General features: G+C 37.6%; 3 protein-coding genes across 4 annotated transcripts; 1 reads left to right on the top strand and 2 right to left on the bottom strand.

Annotated features, from left to right (window-relative positions):
• Positions 1-553: 553 nt before the first annotated feature.
• On the bottom strand, positions 554-6,094 carry LOC121975618 (uncharacterized protein At1g51745-like). Of its 2 annotated transcripts, none has more exons than XM_042527366.1 (5): positions 5,911-6,094; positions 5,751-5,789; positions 5,263-5,593; positions 3,477-4,549; positions 554-1,949 (listed from the first exon to the last, which is right to left on the bottom strand). In XM_042527366.1, the coding sequence occupies exons 3-5, from the start codon at positions 5,364-5,366 to the stop codon at positions 841-843; spliced, it is 2,286 nt and encodes a 761-aa protein (XP_042383300.1). In that variant the 5' UTR covers positions 5,367-5,593; positions 5,751-5,789; positions 5,911-6,094; the 3' UTR covers positions 554-840. The 2 variants fall into 2 exon arrangements, with proteins under 2 accessions (XP_042383300.1, XP_042383299.1); XM_042527365.1 differs by having other exon boundaries at positions 5,259-5,593; positions 5,911-6,093.
• A 2,908-nt stretch (positions 6,095-9,002) lies between these two features.
• On the bottom strand, positions 9,003-9,772 carry LOC121975617 (eukaryotic translation initiation factor 1A). Its single transcript, XM_042527364.1, has one exon. The coding sequence runs from the start codon at positions 9,663-9,665 to the stop codon at positions 9,231-9,233; it is 435 nt and encodes a 144-aa protein (XP_042383298.1). The 5' UTR covers positions 9,666-9,772; the 3' UTR covers positions 9,003-9,230.
• Positions 9,773-10,112: 340 nt separating this feature from the next.
• On the top strand, positions 10,113-14,661 carry LOC121975616 (probable protein phosphatase 2C 5). Its single transcript, XM_042527363.1, has 11 exons — positions 10,113-10,447; positions 10,737-10,865; positions 11,009-11,111; positions 11,257-11,367; positions 11,628-11,707; positions 11,821-11,874; positions 13,005-13,121; positions 13,345-13,399; positions 13,487-13,519; positions 13,605-13,651; positions 14,436-14,661. The coding sequence occupies exons 1-11, from the start codon at positions 10,167-10,169 to the stop codon at positions 14,557-14,559; spliced, it is 1,134 nt and encodes a 377-aa protein (XP_042383297.1). The 5' UTR covers positions 10,113-10,166; the 3' UTR covers positions 14,560-14,661.
• The last annotated feature ends 3,673 nt before the right edge of the window (positions 14,662-18,334 follow it).

The following is an 18,334-nucleotide window of genomic DNA, read 5'->3' as shown; positions in this document are numbered from 1 at the left end:
ATTAATTACTGACATCACTCATATTAGTAATTTTAAGATAAAAAATAGATTTAAAATTTAATTATTAACCTCACTCATACTGTTAATTTAAGATTAAAAAATAGATTTAAAATTTAACTAACGTTCTTAAACTATTAATCTCAATGATTAGATTTTTTTTTTATTTCACAAACCTCTTTTGCAACCTCCCATTTCATTACAGATGTGCACAGAGGAATGAGGTTTAGTTCTTGTTTGACAAATTGTGCACAGATGTGTACCTGCAAAACATACAACAAATGAGGCAAAAAGAAATTAACAGGTATTTTTTTAGTTAAAGAATAATAATTCAGCTAATTTAATCAGTCAAATTGTTTGCCAAAAAGATTTTGAGTATTGAAATTAATTCTTTTATATTCTCAGAAATAACATTGCCACCAGTAAGCAGTAGGACAAGAAATCTGAAGCATTCAACTACTGATGCCATGTCGACTAAAGGGGAAAAAATATTTTATAAATGGATATAATTGTCAAGGCCACTAGTCTACAAAGATATTCAATACATTCAAAGATACTCACCGAGCAACAAAAGTTAAAATTTTGGTGAAATTTCACTACATCAAAACTTGGAGGTGTCTCCGTTTCCCATGCCTACAACAGTATTAAATCACAGAATGGCAAAATTCATCAACCTAACCACATGAAGCCCCAAAAATTTCTCTTTCCCAACGGACTGTAATCTGATAAAGGATACAAGCACACCCGTAAAGCAAGCCGTGAACATTTACACTGTTAGGAACTAGTTAGATACGAATACATATAAGCAGAAGCATGTCTAGTCATGATCTTCATTTCTTGATGTTAACTGATGCTTGTCAATAAAGATGAGCAGGTCAATGCTTCCGTGATTCTACTGAAGACTAGTCTGATTGGCACACATGCAATAGTAGATCCAGCCAACTTTTTAGCCACCATTTTTCTCTCTACTCCCCTCTTGCCGTCGACACTAATTGATGACAGCCTTCTTATCTTTCTGGAAGACAACCTTGATTTCTTACTTTCTGAATATTTCATTTTCAGAGAAGTCACATTGGTATGATTGTGTTTCCTTCCTGGTTGCGAGTTCACAAAAGCATTACTCTTATTCTCCGCTGAACAAGCAAGTTTCTTAGTCAAAAAGGTATCAGTAAAGCCATCTTTCACTACCTCAATTGGTATTGGGTGGCCAACAATTTCTTTAATATTCAATTTACTCGTGAGAGAGATTAGCGGCACATAGGATCCATAATAGTGTGATTTTACAGTCACTTCAACATCAAACAGATGTGAATCTAAACCTGTATATTTTAGTTTCCTGAGAACCTTGTATTTGGCATGGTCAGTGAGGGAAAGCTTGTTGTCAGGAAACAATTGTCTTGGAAGAGTGGAAACCTGAAAACATATCTTGGAGAATCTATCTTGATCTCTTGAATGTGTAGAACCGTTGTTTGCAACAACATCTGATTGGGAGTAACTAACATTTCCGGAGAGTGGAGGACCAGAGATCTGATCTTGGGCAATGCCTTCTGCCTCTGAGATCGAGTCATCCTTGGCCGACTGACCACAGGGATCAAAGGTTAATGATTGGCTCTCCAATGTACAGTGCAAACCCACAGAAGACTCCTGCACTTTATCCTTCAAGGAATTGCTAGATTGATCAGCTCTGTTTATGCAACCTTTTGAATTTGCATTTTTGTTAAACCTTAATCCATTCAGGTTCTTCTTCCCATTCAAATATTGTTGCAAGGTTTTCTTCTGTGTCTTTTTCCTGATGTTATTTACTTGATATGCATTTCCAGTAAAGCTACTCTCACCAAGTCCTTCAGTGTAGTGTGATACAAGATTGCCCTGGCTGGACATGCCATGTTGGTTTTCTGCTGCATCACACTCAAGGTCTTTACTCGGCAAGTCTTCAATCGTGATAGAAAGATCTGGAACACCATCAGATAGCAAAGTTAGCCTCACTAAAATTACAAGAGCATTACTTAATAAGGAAAAAAAGGAAGTAATATCAACATCTGTAACTCCAATTTTGTATATAGAACCAGTTACATAATTAAAACCTATATGCCGCCATGCAGATTTTTGTGTATATCAAAATCTAAATTATTTTAAAAGCGGAGAAAATAGTCAAATAAATGGCATATGCTATGGAGATATCTGTAAATATTAACACTCAGAAAATGTGTTGATACACTGTAGCTGCTACAAAAACTGCTAGCACCCATTTTAATTAATTAGATGAATCAAACCTGAATATACAGAAAATAATGGTAAAACTCCACTACGGGGTGTCATAGTATAAACAAACAAAGTTGGATGTCTAAAGGAGAAAATTCGATGATGGCGTATCAGTCGCCTATTCATGACAGAACATAATGCTGAATGGCAAAGTAGTCAAGACCTAAGATAAGAACATCTCTACAGAAATGCAGAAAAAACTAATCAGTGCTATAATCCTATAGTCACTCATGTAACATTAGATAAGTCTATGGACATACATTTCATAACTCTAATCTGTGGTTCAATAAATAAAACAAGTCATATGATAACATCACTATAATCTATGATTAATAATCATCGTAAAGGATGAGGCAAAATAGAATTTTTGATCAAGTATAACAAAATTTAAATACTAAATTGATGAGACCATTTAGAATTGTACATAGCTGGTAACTTGGACAACACATGCACAACTATGGATCAATGTCAGATAAAATAATATCAAGTTGTACATCATGCACCTAAATAGTATTTATATGTGCAAATTAACAATGAACATAAGAACAAGTAAAATCATAAATACTGGTTTGTGTTGCATGAAATTTATTAATCTTGAACTCTGCTTTGTATCTCCGTGCAGTAAGCTATTGATATCTTTAAATTTGAAGAATCAAGCTTCATGATTGCAAATAAATAGATGTAACATTTTTCATCACAGCCGCCAAATTCACTTTTTCGGTGAAATCACAATCAGTATATTTTGAGACAGAATCTTTCAGAGTTCTCAACTTTTTCATAACTTCTATTGAAAGTATGCAGCCACCAAATCACAATGAACCGACTTTGGTGTGAGAATCTAGGTTGAATCTCAGGTATGCAGAACATATCATAGATAAATATGGATCACAAGAACAAAAAGAAGACAGACATTTATAATGCCTATATCTAGCATTCTAAAGAAATTAGCTACTCCTTGTTTGTTGGGGATCATACTACTTCCCTCCCCCTCTTTGGGCTGCATAGCCAAATGGTCAGATATACAAATAAGACACATGATTAATGATCAGCATGCACATATGACAAATCACAAACGTTTTTAACTTATAATGCACTGCACATATGACCAATCATTCTTAAGCAATGTCAAGCTAAATCATTCCCAATACTATTCAAAGTCCACAACTTGAAACAAATACCAATCAACTTATAAAACAAACAGAAGAGTAATATGCTACCTTCTCTAAGATAATCCCTCACAACCAATGGTATGTCAATGAGGGCATTAGAGCATTCATTGTCAATAACCTCCAACATGCTTGCAAGTTCAAAATCCTTCACTTCAGAATCAAATTTTGTACTGTCCATCTTGTGAATGTTCTCACATGGATTCAATGGTGTCTCATTTGAAGATGCTGAATAATGTGGGCTAATTATAACAGGCACATCTGAGGCCTTTGAAGCAGATGGTGATTCCTTCAATTTATTTGTAGTAAGTTCATAAAGAGATGGCTGTTGTCCTTGGAAAGAACCACCAAAATAACCATATGATGGAAGTATAACTTTAGTAACCTTAGATTTCTTACTTAGTGAACGCTGACAATTTCTTATCTTTGTGTTCTCATGATCTTGTGTAACATGTGATTGCTTCCGTTTCAGAGATGAAACAGAATATTTTCTTCTTTTTATTGAACTCGAACTACAAAAATCACTAATGTTTGATTCACTGAGTGAAACAACATGGTGAGAGGCAGGCAGTAGCTCAGTTGAACACCAATTGTTAACATGCACATTAGACTTTCGATTGGATGCAATCCCCAATCCTATATCCTGAAGATCTCTCATTCGCTTTATCCCTCCATTTTCCTCTGAATCATTTGGAGTTTTCCTTCTCTTTTTCTCTTTCAACTTACTATCAGTGTAAATAAGCTTCTTTTTCTGTTGAGATGATATCAAAGGTTGAGCAACCTCTCGAGCTGAATCTTCTTCCAGAACATCAACTTTCCTGGTTATTTGATTTGGTTGTTTGTCAAGCTTATACATCTTCATCCTTTTAGGAAAATCATAAATCATCTTTCTTAAAGATAAAGAATCATTATTTCCTGAGCCATTCTGATTTCCAGCAAGAACATGAGGCTTTTCAATCTCCAAAGCATGGCGAATAGCATCTTCTCTGCGGATGTACTTTCCTGTACTGGTTGAGCGTTTCTTTGAGTGAACACCAGAAATCATGACCTTCTCAATGCATTCATCAAATTCACCACAACGAAACGCTTTAATACGAGCTGATTTTGCAAGATTATACCAGTCCCTGGTTACAAAGTTGATTATTAACAAACTGAAGTTTGGACAGGTATCACAGTACAACAAGGCTGAATAAAAGAGAAATGTGTGCATCCTAGCATCAATTCAAAACTTCTATAGCTTATGTTGAAGCTAGGATGTTAAATCTTAATTAAAACAAATGAACTCAGCAGACATTTCGGCTTCCTATGGCTATATGGCTAACTATGGAACACCATAAACAAACATAAAGAAGTGTAAAACATCATGTCATTCCTACTGTCAGTTTATGTGGCATTACTCATTCTGTTTCCCTATCAACATTCAACATTGTGGGATTTGATGAACTACATGTCTGGAAGGCTCCATGACAGTCTATTGAGAAAATTGTTTTCCTCGATTTAATCTATCTGCTGTTAAATTGTTTTCCTCGATTTAATCTATCTGCTGTTTACTACAGAGAATTCACATCATCCAAAAGGGAAGAATAAATCCAAAATAATATTAAAAAATATATGAGTCGAACAGAATTATCTATGACATGTTTGAAGAGTCACAAATCTAAAGGGTAAATATTAAAGGTATTAAACGCATCTTCTGTGGATATGAGCATAGAAAAAGTTCTCCACTACAACCAAATAGATAACCGAATCTATTCAAGGCATGACGATTTAATAAGAGCTGTGGGAAAAACTTACTACCATTAGAAGAGTGGATTAATAGATAAATATACTTACATACTTCCATCTTCCCGACCAAGAAGCTTGATAGGAGTCCCTGATCTCGGTGGAACCACACATTTCGCCTCCAGTTCGTCTAGGCCAACAACACGGCCGGGCCACCATGAGCCATTAGGACGACGTACCCACACGAGTCCACCAGCTGACACATTGCTGCAGCTCAACTCCCCATCTTTCTTGCTGCTCATGGCCAAAACCCCCGCAAATCTATGGAAGTTCCAACGAGCTGAATAAACAAAACTAAGAATCGCCCTTCCTCCAGTATCCGGCGCCTGGGTTTGCTCATATGATAAAGGATGGATTTTAATCACTGCTCACTCTACCTGAGAAGGCTACATTAAAGGCACAAGTAGAAATCGTTAGGGCACTCGTAAATCGAAGGCTGCAACGGTGTCCTTCAAGTATCTGCTCACAGACTTTTGGATAGAGTTAAAATGAAAGGAAAGTATGCGGCAAGGCACTCCTTTATCAAAATAACAGAAAGCTTACCTAGAACAGGCTCCTGAAGCATTGAAGAAACACTCATGCCTGATGAAAAAAGGAGGAAGGTTTAGAAGGACACTGAACTAGAAGAGAACAAGGGAAACAAGCCATTAAAAGAACGAGAAAGCCAAAAACACAGGCTAAAAGTTAAGGGTAGAAGACAGACACTCTTTGGTTCTTTCTTCATCATCATCTTCTTCTTCTTCAGTACCTCTACAGAACAGAAGGTGGATTGCTGCAATGAATGCCGAGGAAGGAAGGAGAGAAAGTGGGAAGAGCAGCGATGGGTGGTAGAAGAGAAGAGACGGAGAGAGATTGGAAGAGGAGAGGAAGAAAGAAGCAGCGTTGCTGCGTTGGGTGGGAGAAATAGGAAATGGCGACAGATTGGGCTTCGATTCGGGCTGTCCATTTGGGATAAGGCCGAAAAATCCTAATTGGGCTGGGCTGGACGTGATGTGGCATAATGCAGCAGGGATCTCCTGGTCCGCAAATTGTGGACCAGGGGATGGTCCACTGATCTGGACCTTTGATTTGAATGGACCTCATCTTTAAATAAGTGGGGTTTATTCAAATCAAAGGTCCACATGTAGTGGACCATCCCCTGATCCGCAATTTACGGACCAGGAGATCTGCTCCCGGCATAATGAGCCCAAATCATAAAAAGTTAAACATTTATATTTAAAATTTTCACAGCCCAATTATTTATCAAAAATAGTTAGCCGGGTGCTCGGGCAAGTATTGAAGCCAATTCATTATTTGTTAATATAAAGATCTTCATCAATCTTTTATAACTTCCGCTCTAATAATTTTTTTTTCTTCAGCTAAACATTTACTCCTTTTAACTTATCTCCATTTTTTTTAAAAAAAAATAGCTTAAAACAAAGAGATCACCAGATGAGATCTTAAAATTATCGACAAACTTTAAAACGATAATAGTTTAAATAAAAACTCTTGGGTACTTAAAACAATGAGATCACTAGATCATGCTTTTACTTTACCTCACAATTTCCAAACGAGTCAGCCACATCTATCCGTGCAGAATAATTCGTGTAGACTTTAAAACAGAAACCCTTGTAGACATACATGGAAATATGCACACTACCAGCGAGCATGAGCCACCTCCTGATGCCCAAGCTTCCTGAATAGGCCATAAGATGGGTCTAACATGGTGGCAAAGGGCGAATACGTTCGCCCCCAGCACCCCCGCCAATCCGTCCCAAGACCAACACGAAGGAGGTAAATCACAGGCGGCTACTAACCTTTGGAATAGTGATTAACACATAAGGAAGACATTTACCTCGGCTTTACTGAGATTCGAATCCCAGATCTCATGGTGACACAACACCTCATGCACTAGTCACTAAATTCATCCGAGGAGACATAAGATGAGCCTAACATGCACCAATCAGGGATATACTAAAAAGAAGAAGATAAACAATTCATCAGGCAAGGACCAGGAAGGCTAGGCAACTGCATATTTCCATATATTGCACTTGTTCTTTCTCCTCCCTTCGCTGTTCTTCAATGTCATCCGAGGTACTATTGACAATTTCAGGATATTAGTCGATGTTAGATCATCCTTGAGCTTATGCTGGAGGAAAAGGTTCTGGCACCGCAATACCTGTAACTAGTCTGTATGCAAACAAATGTGAGGCCTGATAAGATTGTTATATCAAATATCAAATGGAAATTTTGCACCAAAGAGTAGTACAGAGTGGGAGGAGCCACAAGGAAGTGGCATGCAATCTAGAAAAACTATAGATTGGTTCCAGAGTCATTGTATGTAAAGAGGGGATATCTAGGCAAACCTGTAGGAACCAGTTGAAGTATACAATCAAATGTTCCCAACTATAGGGTATTTAGCTACATTTACTTTGTCCCACAATTAAGCTATAGAAATAAGCTGCAGTACCAAGGTAGAATAACAAACAACTCTCTACACTCACTACAAAATTATGCACTCATGCATTATATACCATGTTAAACTATATTACTAGGATTCTAGGTTTTAGACAGAGGTGTGAGTCCAAGTGTCGAATAAGGCTATTTCTAAAGATTTATACATATTTCTAAACAAAATAACACAACGGATGGATCTACCTTGTACATGTAGTCGGTAGTCCCAGATTCAGTCACAACAATTTGGTCATGAACGAAACTTAAGCATTCAAGTTATCACATATAAAAGCAGTAGGCAACAAGCATAAGCATGTAAATGCAATATACTAAATACGAAACTACAACAAGCATACTGCATAGCCTACAATAGGAAGGCGGTTGATGATCAATTTTGACATGCAACAAATATTTTTGAAAATTATTGAGACAAAACACTAGAATAAATAAAGCTGATAAAAAAAAGTATTTAGGGTATAGGGATGCTAGCATCTCCATATCACAGAGGACTATGGTCTTGTTCACAAAGGCAACAGTAAGGCCAGATATCATAGCAAAAGTTGACAATCATAAAAGCATGCAAATATCTTTATCGATAGTAAATGTTATGAGTTACACCCCGTCCGCAGAACCATCCTAAGCATGCAATTAAACAAGAAGGAAAGGCTACATTGAGTCATATTTCATGAAAGAGGCTACCAACAAATTTTCCTTTGATAGAATAAAAGAATGAACTTTAACAATTAAGTATTCATGGAAGAAAAAAACCTATAATTGTGAGCATAAAACACTGATTACTATAAGTAACTCCAACCAAATGGGATGAATAATGTAATCGATCATAAAAAACCCCTTAATTTCAATGGAACTTAGAAAGGCTGCACAAAGGCAGAATAAAATGCCGGGGTAGCAAATGTTCAATCTGGGTAGGTCAAGGATTTCGACAGCAGAATCTGATGCTTATTTTTTTTTTATATATCTAAGTCAAACATAAGCATCAAGAGCAACAAATAACACAGAAATTAAAAAAAAACAAATATTACAAATATCGAAATACCTAGTTTATGATAAAATTAATCATAAACTACCAACCAACTCCAGCAGGAAATCAGACAATATTCACTGAAGAAGAGGGATCGACAAAATCATAACCTCAACAAATACACATCGATAAAGCCGAATGCAAGCATATCAATTATCTCCAACCAGACCCACAACAACAATTCAATTCAATCAGAACCAAAAAAAGCTGAGAAGTGTAGAATAAACTGTCTCTGAATGACCATCAACCCCTTATTGATCTGGGTAAGAGCATGAAAACCCAATTTTGAAAATACATCAAGACAACAACAAATAACTACAGACGCTCAAAGATGTGTTTTTTCATAGCAAATTATATCCATGAACAAAGACAAGATTATATATCTTGTTCGCATGGGGGGCGACCATTGCAGGAATTAAGAATTTAATACAAGCATCTTCATACAACAACAGAAGCAAATTTACGCGTATAATGAAATCAAAATGAAAGGCACATCATCTAAATCAGACCACGTTCAGGAGAAAGAGAGAAGGTCCGGCTCCAATTCCTTAGATCTTGTCGATATCTTCATCCTCAAACTCTATGTAGTCATCAGCGCCGCCCTCGTCCTCCTCGTCCAGGCCTCCGATACCCTCGTTGAGACGGATGTTCTCAGGAAGCTCACCGTACGCCTTGAGTAGACGTGCCTCATCGGGCATGTACTTGAAGATGACGTCGGCCTTGTCGTCCTGGTAGTCACGAAGGCCTACGAGGATGATGTCCCCAGCGGCGATCCATACCTTCTTGTGCATCTTACCACGGATGTGGCAAAGCCTCTTAGTTCCATCGATACACGTCGCCTCGCAGCGGCCGTTGCCGAGCATCCGGACCACCTGGGCGTACTCCTGGCCGTCCTCCTTGAATACCAGCTCGCGCTTCTCGTCGTCGGCCTCGTTCTTCCCCCTTTTGCGGTTCTTCCCTCCTTTACCCTTGTTCTTCGGCATCTTTCTTCGGAGTCTCAAGGACGAAACCCTATCGCTTAATCCTTTGGCCCCTTTATCCAAGCGCTTGTTCGGTGTTCCGAGATCGCGTGAGGGCAACGGAAAGGATCGCGAGCGCGACCTTCGTTATAATCCTGGAAGTCTGGTAGGAGGTAGATCTCCGTCGATCTTTCTGCACGCCAATCTTGAAGCTGGACGAGCCTGACAAAGATCGAGTTAATGGGCCTCCTTTTAATGGCCCAAGTTAAAGAATATTTGTCATTATTATTATTTTATTACTTTTTTCATTAAATGAAAACAATATTTAAAACTAGTAAAATATTTCCAATTCTGTAAACAAACTGGACGGTTAAATGCAGGAAAATTTAAGTCCACACCCTATTTTCAAAATATTATTTAATTGTCCTGAAAAAACTAAATTTTAATTGGCTATAATTTTGTTATCCCTTTCTTTCCGGCTTCACATGAGCGGCGGGAACCTCTCGCTTTGCTCTCTCGTTTTCTATGGCGATGGTGAGCGCGCGGCTGTTGCGAACGCTGCCGTGCTGTGGGATTGGAGTAGAATGGAAGGATAGAAGAAGGCTTAGAGGTTTTCGATGCTCGGCGATCTCTGTCGAGGCGCCAGTGGCGGGCATCTCCGGCATCCGATGGGGCTCCAGCAAGCTCCAGGGGGCCCGATCGGAAATGGAGGACGAAGTAGTTCTCCGGTCCGATAGCCTCTCGGGATTTTCCTTCGCTGCCATCCTCGATGGCCATGCTGGTTTCTCATGCGTGGAGTTCCTGAGGTTTGCTTCACACCATGTTCACTTTCTTTCCTTTTTTTTTTTTTTTGCTAATTTATAGTCATAATTCGGTATTGATGATAGGTCTACCATGATTTGTAACTAAGAGACGTTTTATTTCTAGAATTTTAGTATAGAATTACTTCATTTCAAGTAACAAACTGATCCATTTTATGTTACTCCAACAGAGAATTAGAGATTTGGTATTTTTTTAAAAAAAAAAAAAATCTTGAACTGCTCCTCGGTAGATTTAAATCAGAAAGCATTGACAGTTAATCCTTAACGAATACAGGGAGGAATTATATAAAGAATGTGTCACAGCTATGCAAGGTGGGTTGCTACTGACCAACAATAACTTTGGTGTTGTAAGAGAAGCAATTGAGAAAGCATTTGCAAATGTTGATGCCAGGCTCTCGATTTGGTGAGCCCTAAAAGAATATCTACTTAGCTTAATTGTTGTTTTTTAAGTAATTTGCCACTCTCTAATCTTAACGTGGTCACTTAGTTACACTTCAAAAATTTAGTATTTCAGTTTTAAATATGTCAAACCTCTTGGTTATGAAGGCTTGAACAGACAGGCAAGGATATTGAATCTGGTGCAACAGCAACTGTCATGTTTGTCAGGAACAAAGCACTAATCATTTCACATGTTGGTGATTCCTGTGTGGTAATCCCTCTATTTCTGCTAGTGTTATTCGTCTGTAATATACTTTCAAATTGAACTTCAAACTATTAAATTTCGATCATGTAGATGAACAGGGTATTGTTGGATCTTTATTAATTTTGTTGATTGATTATACTCTTTCACATAGGTTATATCTCGCAGAGGAAAAGCTGAAATGCTGACAAATCCACATCGACCTTATGGAAACAATAGAGTTTCTCTCGAAGAAATCAAGCGTGTTAGAGCAGCGGGTGGATGGGTGTGTTTCCTTTCTGGTTAAAATTCATGTCTCATAGAGATGAATTTTATTTAATACCCTAATGAAATAACATTCAATATTTTTGCAATAGAATTCATGAAGTTCATCGATTATTTTATCAGGCTCACTTGTTTACCTACAGAAATGAAAGTGTCATACTTCTGGAATGTCTATAAAATATTTACACTAACATTTAAGTGGGCATGTAGGAATTTTCTCCATATAATTTTTTTAGTGATTGCATTTCATAAAACTTTTAGATTGTTGATGGTCGCATCTGTGGGGATCTTGCTATTTCTCGGACTTTTGGGGACATACGCTACAAGTCAAAGAAGAATGAGTTTGTACTTCATAACTGTTTTCTCATCTTGCTTTAGACTAGTTGAATTTCGCATGGTATAATGTTGAACTAGCATTTGTATTGTAAGTTTTCCTCCTGCAACTTTTCTGTAGGATGCTAATGAAAGGAGTTAAGCAGGGAAGATGGAATGATAAATTTGTCTCCAGGTAATATACGGAGGTTAACTCCAAAGTTTTGTACAATCTCTGTGTCTTTACTCTTCTTGGTTCCCATAATTTGTTCCTTTTTACTTGTGATCTGAACAACTGAACATGAGAGTAAAAGTCATGATGATTTGCCACAGCTGCATTAAAGTATTAATATCCTTATCTGGTGATTGTCTATTAGGTTTTGCTTTACTTTAATTTGTTCCCCCTTGCAGTAGTACATGAATATTTCTTTAAAGCGTTTCAACTAGATGCTTACACAATAGTTTTTCTTAGCTAGAAACATATTTAGTCATATAGTTAAATACATTATAAAATTATTGTTCAAAGCTGTTGTTTATTTGATGTTTTCAAATGGACTTTAATTTATTTGCTTTGGTTTGGCTTTGATTTGAATTGTTCTGTGGCAGGGTAATATCGTTTAAATACTCGTAAACCTAAGCCTCTCCCGGCTTCATAGTTATTATGAATACCATTTAAGTCTAACCCATTGCATGAGCCTCTGTTTATGTTAGATTTATAGTATTTACCATAAAGCTAATCCAACTAGAATATAAAAGGAACATTTGGCTTTGAAAATAAATTCTACTCAAACATTTAAATGTGACTATTGTTTTTCATTTCCATGAATGCACAATAAATTTCCATAGTATTTAAGTCTATATGGAGGTATCTTCATTTCAATTGACAAATGATGACTTTTAGCAAAATACCAAATCTGTAAAATTTATATCCAGACCATCATAGAAGACAAATTAATGCCTAATCTTCTTCATATGGATTTCACTTTCAAAAAAGACATACTAGACTAAAAATGCCTTTTGTCCTATTTTTCCTTATGTGATATACGTGGTGTTGGCAATTATATGTTAATTCTACAATACATGACTTCTCATCATACTGCAAACTATTCTATTTTGATGTTCACAAAACTGTAATCAGTTCCTGGTATTAGTAGGTTTTTTTCTAACATAAATATGCAAACCAAGTTTAACATAACAAAGTAAAGTGGGAACCTTTCATGAATTCATGGTTACTGGAAACTGTCAAATATGCACACTACTTGAGGCTATCTCTTCTTGGTTTACTTCTTCAGAAGTATCAATAACCAGTTGATTTTTCTTTTGTAGAATTCAGTTCAAAGCAGATATAGTGACTTCTTCACCAGACATATCTCAAATAGAACTCAGCTCTGATGTGGAGTTTGTTTTGCTGGCTTCCGATGGTCTATGGGACTATATGAAAAGGTTTGTATAACTGAAGATCTTGGTTACTATATTAACTGGCATTTTTAATTCTGCAATATTAAATGGATTGTAATTCATCTTTTGGCTTTGCTTATGTTGTGGTGCATTAACATTTCATTAATTAATTGTTTGTGTATTTGAACTTAATGCCTGAGAAGTAATGCATGATACTATGCTTGAATCTCCTTCCATTTCTAACTAGATCAAGCAACTGATTATTCAGCTCAGAAGCAGTAACTTTTGTCAGAGATCAGCTACGCCAGCATGGTGACGTTCAGGTGCCTTATTGTTATGTCAATTATAGTTACCTGGTATTGCTCGTGGTCTGTGTGTATTAGTAAATTCCACACTCTGTTTTGTTTCAGATAGCTTGTGAAGCTCTAGCACGTGCCGCTTTGGTATCTTTACTTCATGATACTTGCTATTATAAGTATATTTCAGTTTTGACTAAGATGCTGTCTGGCCAACCTTTTTATTCTGCAGGACCGACATTCACAAGACAACATAAGCATAATTATAGCCGACTTGGGGTAATTAATCCTATTTTGTCCTTGTAAATCAACAAGTACATACAATTATTTGACCTCTGATTTCAAATTTAGGTGAAAACATGAACAATACTTGGAATTTTTAACAGCAGGCTACTGTTTTCTGTAACTTAATTTGCAAGCCAAAATAACATGCTAATAATGAGAATTAATTGAAAGGTGAATGAAAGTGGTAGCACTACTTCACTTGCCTTTGAAAGGATGATATAGGATAATGACAAGGAGTAGATAACAGTGGCTGGATATCATTTTGGTTTTCAGATCCTTGGGTGATCAGTAGGTGTTTGATCAAGTATATCTACCAATTTGAACACAGTGTGGAATATATCAATAATGGCCAAGTTATCTGGTTAAATTTCTAGATACAACTGAAAACTCTTATTGTAAGACTATAAGAATGACAATATAAGCTCTCACTGATTTAGATGCTTACATATATATTTTTTTAATCACATTCAGTCGTATGTGACTTGATTATGTGCGACTGTGACTTAATAACAAAGAATATATTTATGAACATATCCTTACTCTTACAGCTCAAATAGAAAGCCCATGAGTATAATACAAAACTTAACATCAACAATCATTGTCTCAGAAAATTCTTCCATACTGATGAATAATTCAGACGACACTAAGCTTGTAGTAAATCACATGATGCAGGACAAAGTCAGCATTAAGGCGTGTTGGCTTGGAATCTATATACTAATTTGTCCCAGTAGATAATCTTTTATGAACGATAGTCATATGCTACTTGTATAAACTGCAGGAGGACAGATTGGCAGAACTTGCCGGTGCAGGGGCCAAACTACCCCTATGAAATAACCCAAGCCTTTGCGACAGTGGGCGTTGTTTTCCTAGGAATATGGTTATCCTCTTTCCTTGGTATATAAAGAAAAGTTTATTAGGTTGTACATAGTTATAGACATATTTTCATGTAAATTGAAACTCTTTTAGTCGTTGCTTTCGTTTCACAGAAAAAGTTTTTTTTATCAGTTCTAGTTTCATGCTTGATATAGAAGTACTAGATCCATAGTGTCACAGCAACCAACCTACCGAAACTTCCTTCGAGTACTTGTGCATTTATATCAGATATCAGTGTTTTTAGATTCTGATCGGAAAGTGACTTTTATTTTTATCCTGTCCAAAGAGCGCATGAAGCTTTCGTCATGCGAGATCCCAAGGAAGGATCCATTTTTATCCTGTCCGAAGTTATGAAAATTTGCTTTCATGGTAATAAATGAAAATTCGTATAAACTGGCAGCCAGTTTGAACTCTATCAATTTTCTAAATCACAAAGCTTATCATACCAGTGTTGCATATGTTCCATGTGTTGACAGTTCTAAGCATGAAAAATACAGAAATATGTAAACTGTAAACACTTATAGCGATCTTCTATAGATCCGTAATCGATGACAGAATATAATCTTCGGACTTGCTATCGGAAGAACGATCACGAACAAATCGAAAAGTTCTTCATGGTTCACAAACCAAATCCTTCTTTCGAGATTAGACAAACCAATCTTGAATGTTCTTCATGTCTCTTTCAATCTTGTGCATATGGACGAACCTTGCACAAAGACCTTTCATATGGGACGAACCCATTCTCTTTGACTTTGTCCAAAAACTCGCACATAGCAAGTCCCCTCTTCCTTTCTCTCTTGTGCTCGTCTCATTTTTTTTCACCTCTCACCAATTGCCTTGGACGTCTATTTTATAAAGGAAGACGACTCTTCATCTTCCTCTACCTCCATCAATGGAGGAATGATAAAGGGTTGGAAGGTGAAAGGGAAGAGACACCCTTTCATCTTCTTAACACCAACATCTTCCACTCGTCCAAGTCAATCCATAAAGGTTATCTGGTCACATAGACCATATCAGTCACATAGATTACAAGATGATCATGCCACAAGGCCAAAGCCAAACATTAATTGGTCACAAAGACCGAATAAGTCACATAGACTATACGAAGGCTAGAGCAAAATACTAATTAGTCAGAAAGACTAAATAAGAACATCCAATTCATACTTTAGGGAAAATAGTTTGTGCAACAGCAAGCACACTGAGCAATTATTGCTAAGAATATTGTTCACCTTACATAGCTGCTCTCTGAGCGATCAATGCTAACAAAGTTGTTACACTTTACTTAGCCGCTCTTCCAAATGAATTAGAGACACTCTCGTAATGGCACATAGCCTCTCTTCTGGCGAAACATATCCGTTATCCAAAAAACATCCAATCTCTTAATGGCACACAACCATTATCTTAGAGATTTTCATATCTTGCTTTTTATTCAGATTAAATAATCATCATTTACATCAATATGAACATCTCTAATTCCTTACAATGACCATTATGTCAAGAGCATGTTCCATATTCAATATTCACATTCATTTCTATACATAACAGAAATGGGTCGACCAGTGAATAACATCAAAAGATGTAAATCTATTTAATCTTCCTTTTTAGCTAGAATTTATTCATTTCAATCAGTTGCTTTTCTAGTTCTGTTCCATAGACCGAATCATCCATAGTCATAGGATACATGTTAAAGTAGCAGACACTGATTAAAACTTCAAGTAAACAGCTAAATAGTCACTAAGGGCAAAAACTGAGATTAACTTATAATCTCAAAGGTCTTACATAGTAGAGAAACATGAATTCATTCTCCCACTACCCTTCTTGTCGTCATAGCACATGTGGTATGAATCACATGCTACGATGTTATTCTCTAATCCTGTCGGGAAGCTGAGAAGACGGACCTGTTGGTGTGACGTGTCTAGAAGGTTGACCGCATCCCCATGACCCGGTGGTGAGTTGTTCTCTGCGTTGACCAGGTCGTCAGAAGTCCTCTGGCCATTCGTACTTGTAGTTAGCGACCAGGTTGCCCCGGTCTCTAGGACCCCGATGCTCGAGGTGGGTCCCACGAATATATAAGTAGCCGCATAGAATGGAGCAATAAAATAAGTAATGAGTACGAGAACGTACCCTGGCCCCGGGGGGCGCCCTCGGATAGCTCAGTGAGCTGATCGCGGTGATGATCGAGTCGTCACGACCCTGACGGATGGATGGATGTGAGCCAGCTGAGGAGCCGGATCTAAGAGAGACGACTCGGAATCCGGTGCAGCATGGATCCAGAAGACGACCTGTAAACTGAGACATGATAACAACACCTAGGCCGGAATACCAAAACGGCTCGCAGGTCGGTATACGACACGCAGGCCGGATAATACCAACTACTCAGCGGCTCGATGACCGGCACACAACACACAAAGCATAATACAAATCATGAAGGCTGTGGATCGACTAGTGGTGGAGGTGACAGCGGCGTGAGGCACCGACAATGGATGGAGGAGGCGTCAGCACCCGCTGGAGGTGGCAGCGCCCAGCGGAGACAGCGACAGCAGCCGGTGCCTGTTGGAGGCGGCAGCGCCCGTCGGAAGCATCGGCAGCGACCGCGGGAGAGGGCGGCAGCGGCCGCGGGAGAGGGCGGCAGCGGCTACACCCACTGAAAACGACAGCTCCTCCGTGGCATCAGCGTCGGCGAGGGGCTAGCGTGGTTTGCGACAAAGGCGGCACAAGTAGCGTCCTCCTCTACTGGACACGCTGTGTTAGAGTGTATACTGAAAGCCTAAGCTTTTGTAGACATTTATTTTGAATAAAGAATCACATTTGGTCAAATTGTCTACATTTATTTGTAGTTGTTCAATTAATTTATATTGTAGATAACATAGTATGTGGTGTCACATACAGAAGATAATGTTATCAGTACCTTATAAATTATAAACAGTAGCTCACGACCAAGATGGAAAGGAACAAACCATTGGAAGGTCATAGTGTAATTAGGTATTAGTTTATCTTAACTATATAATTACACTAGTACACTTAGAGTGTATTGAGTAGGACCATTAGAGGTCGTTTCTTTTATATTGACTTTATAAAAGAACAAAGACCTCAGTTATTATGGAAGTATGTGCTCTTAATCCTAATATAATAACAAGCACATATATTTGATATTTATTTCTTTAATTTATCAATGGGTGAGATTTAGTTTGATAAATCAATAAGCCCGATAAGTTGGGAAATGATATCACTTATAGTGTGTATTTTTGATTATAAAAGGAAACTGTGTCCTAGAAAGCTAGGTTGAGAATGTCCCCAAGAGGAGCTCATAAGGATTGTCATGTTAAACCCTGCAGGTGGACATAGTCCGACATGATGATAAGGTTGTGTGGTACTACTCTTGGACTAAGATATTAATTAAGTGAGTTGTCAGTAACTCATTTAATTAGTGGATATTCATTATCTTAAACACAGGGAGACTAACATACTCATAATAAGAAGGAGCCCAAAAATGTAATTTGGTATTGGTGCGGTAGTTCAATAATAGTTCTCTAGTGGAATGAATTATTATTGATAAAATTAAGTTGTGTGTTCGGGGCGAACACGGGATGCTTAATTTTATCGGGAGACCAAAACCAATTCCTCCTCTCGGTCCCTATCGTAGCCTCTTAGTTATAGAGTACTATACCCACCTATACCCACCTTCATACTCATGTTATAGGGGTCGGCCAAGCTAGCTTGAGGACCAAGCTAGGGTCGGCCAAGCCTTGGTCCATGGGTGGCCGACCCTAATAAAATAGAAAAGAATTTTAATTTTAAAATTTT

The sequence above is a fragment of the Zingiber officinale genome, chromosome 4B (genome assembly GCF_018446385.1).
Source record: "Zingiber officinale cultivar Zhangliang chromosome 4B, Zo_v1.1, whole genome shotgun sequence".
Lineage (NCBI taxonomy): Eukaryota > Viridiplantae > Streptophyta > Magnoliopsida > Zingiberales > Zingiberaceae > Zingiber > Zingiber officinale.
Note: the sequence above shows the minus strand (reverse complement) of the source record. Positions and strands in the feature narration are given on the sequence as shown.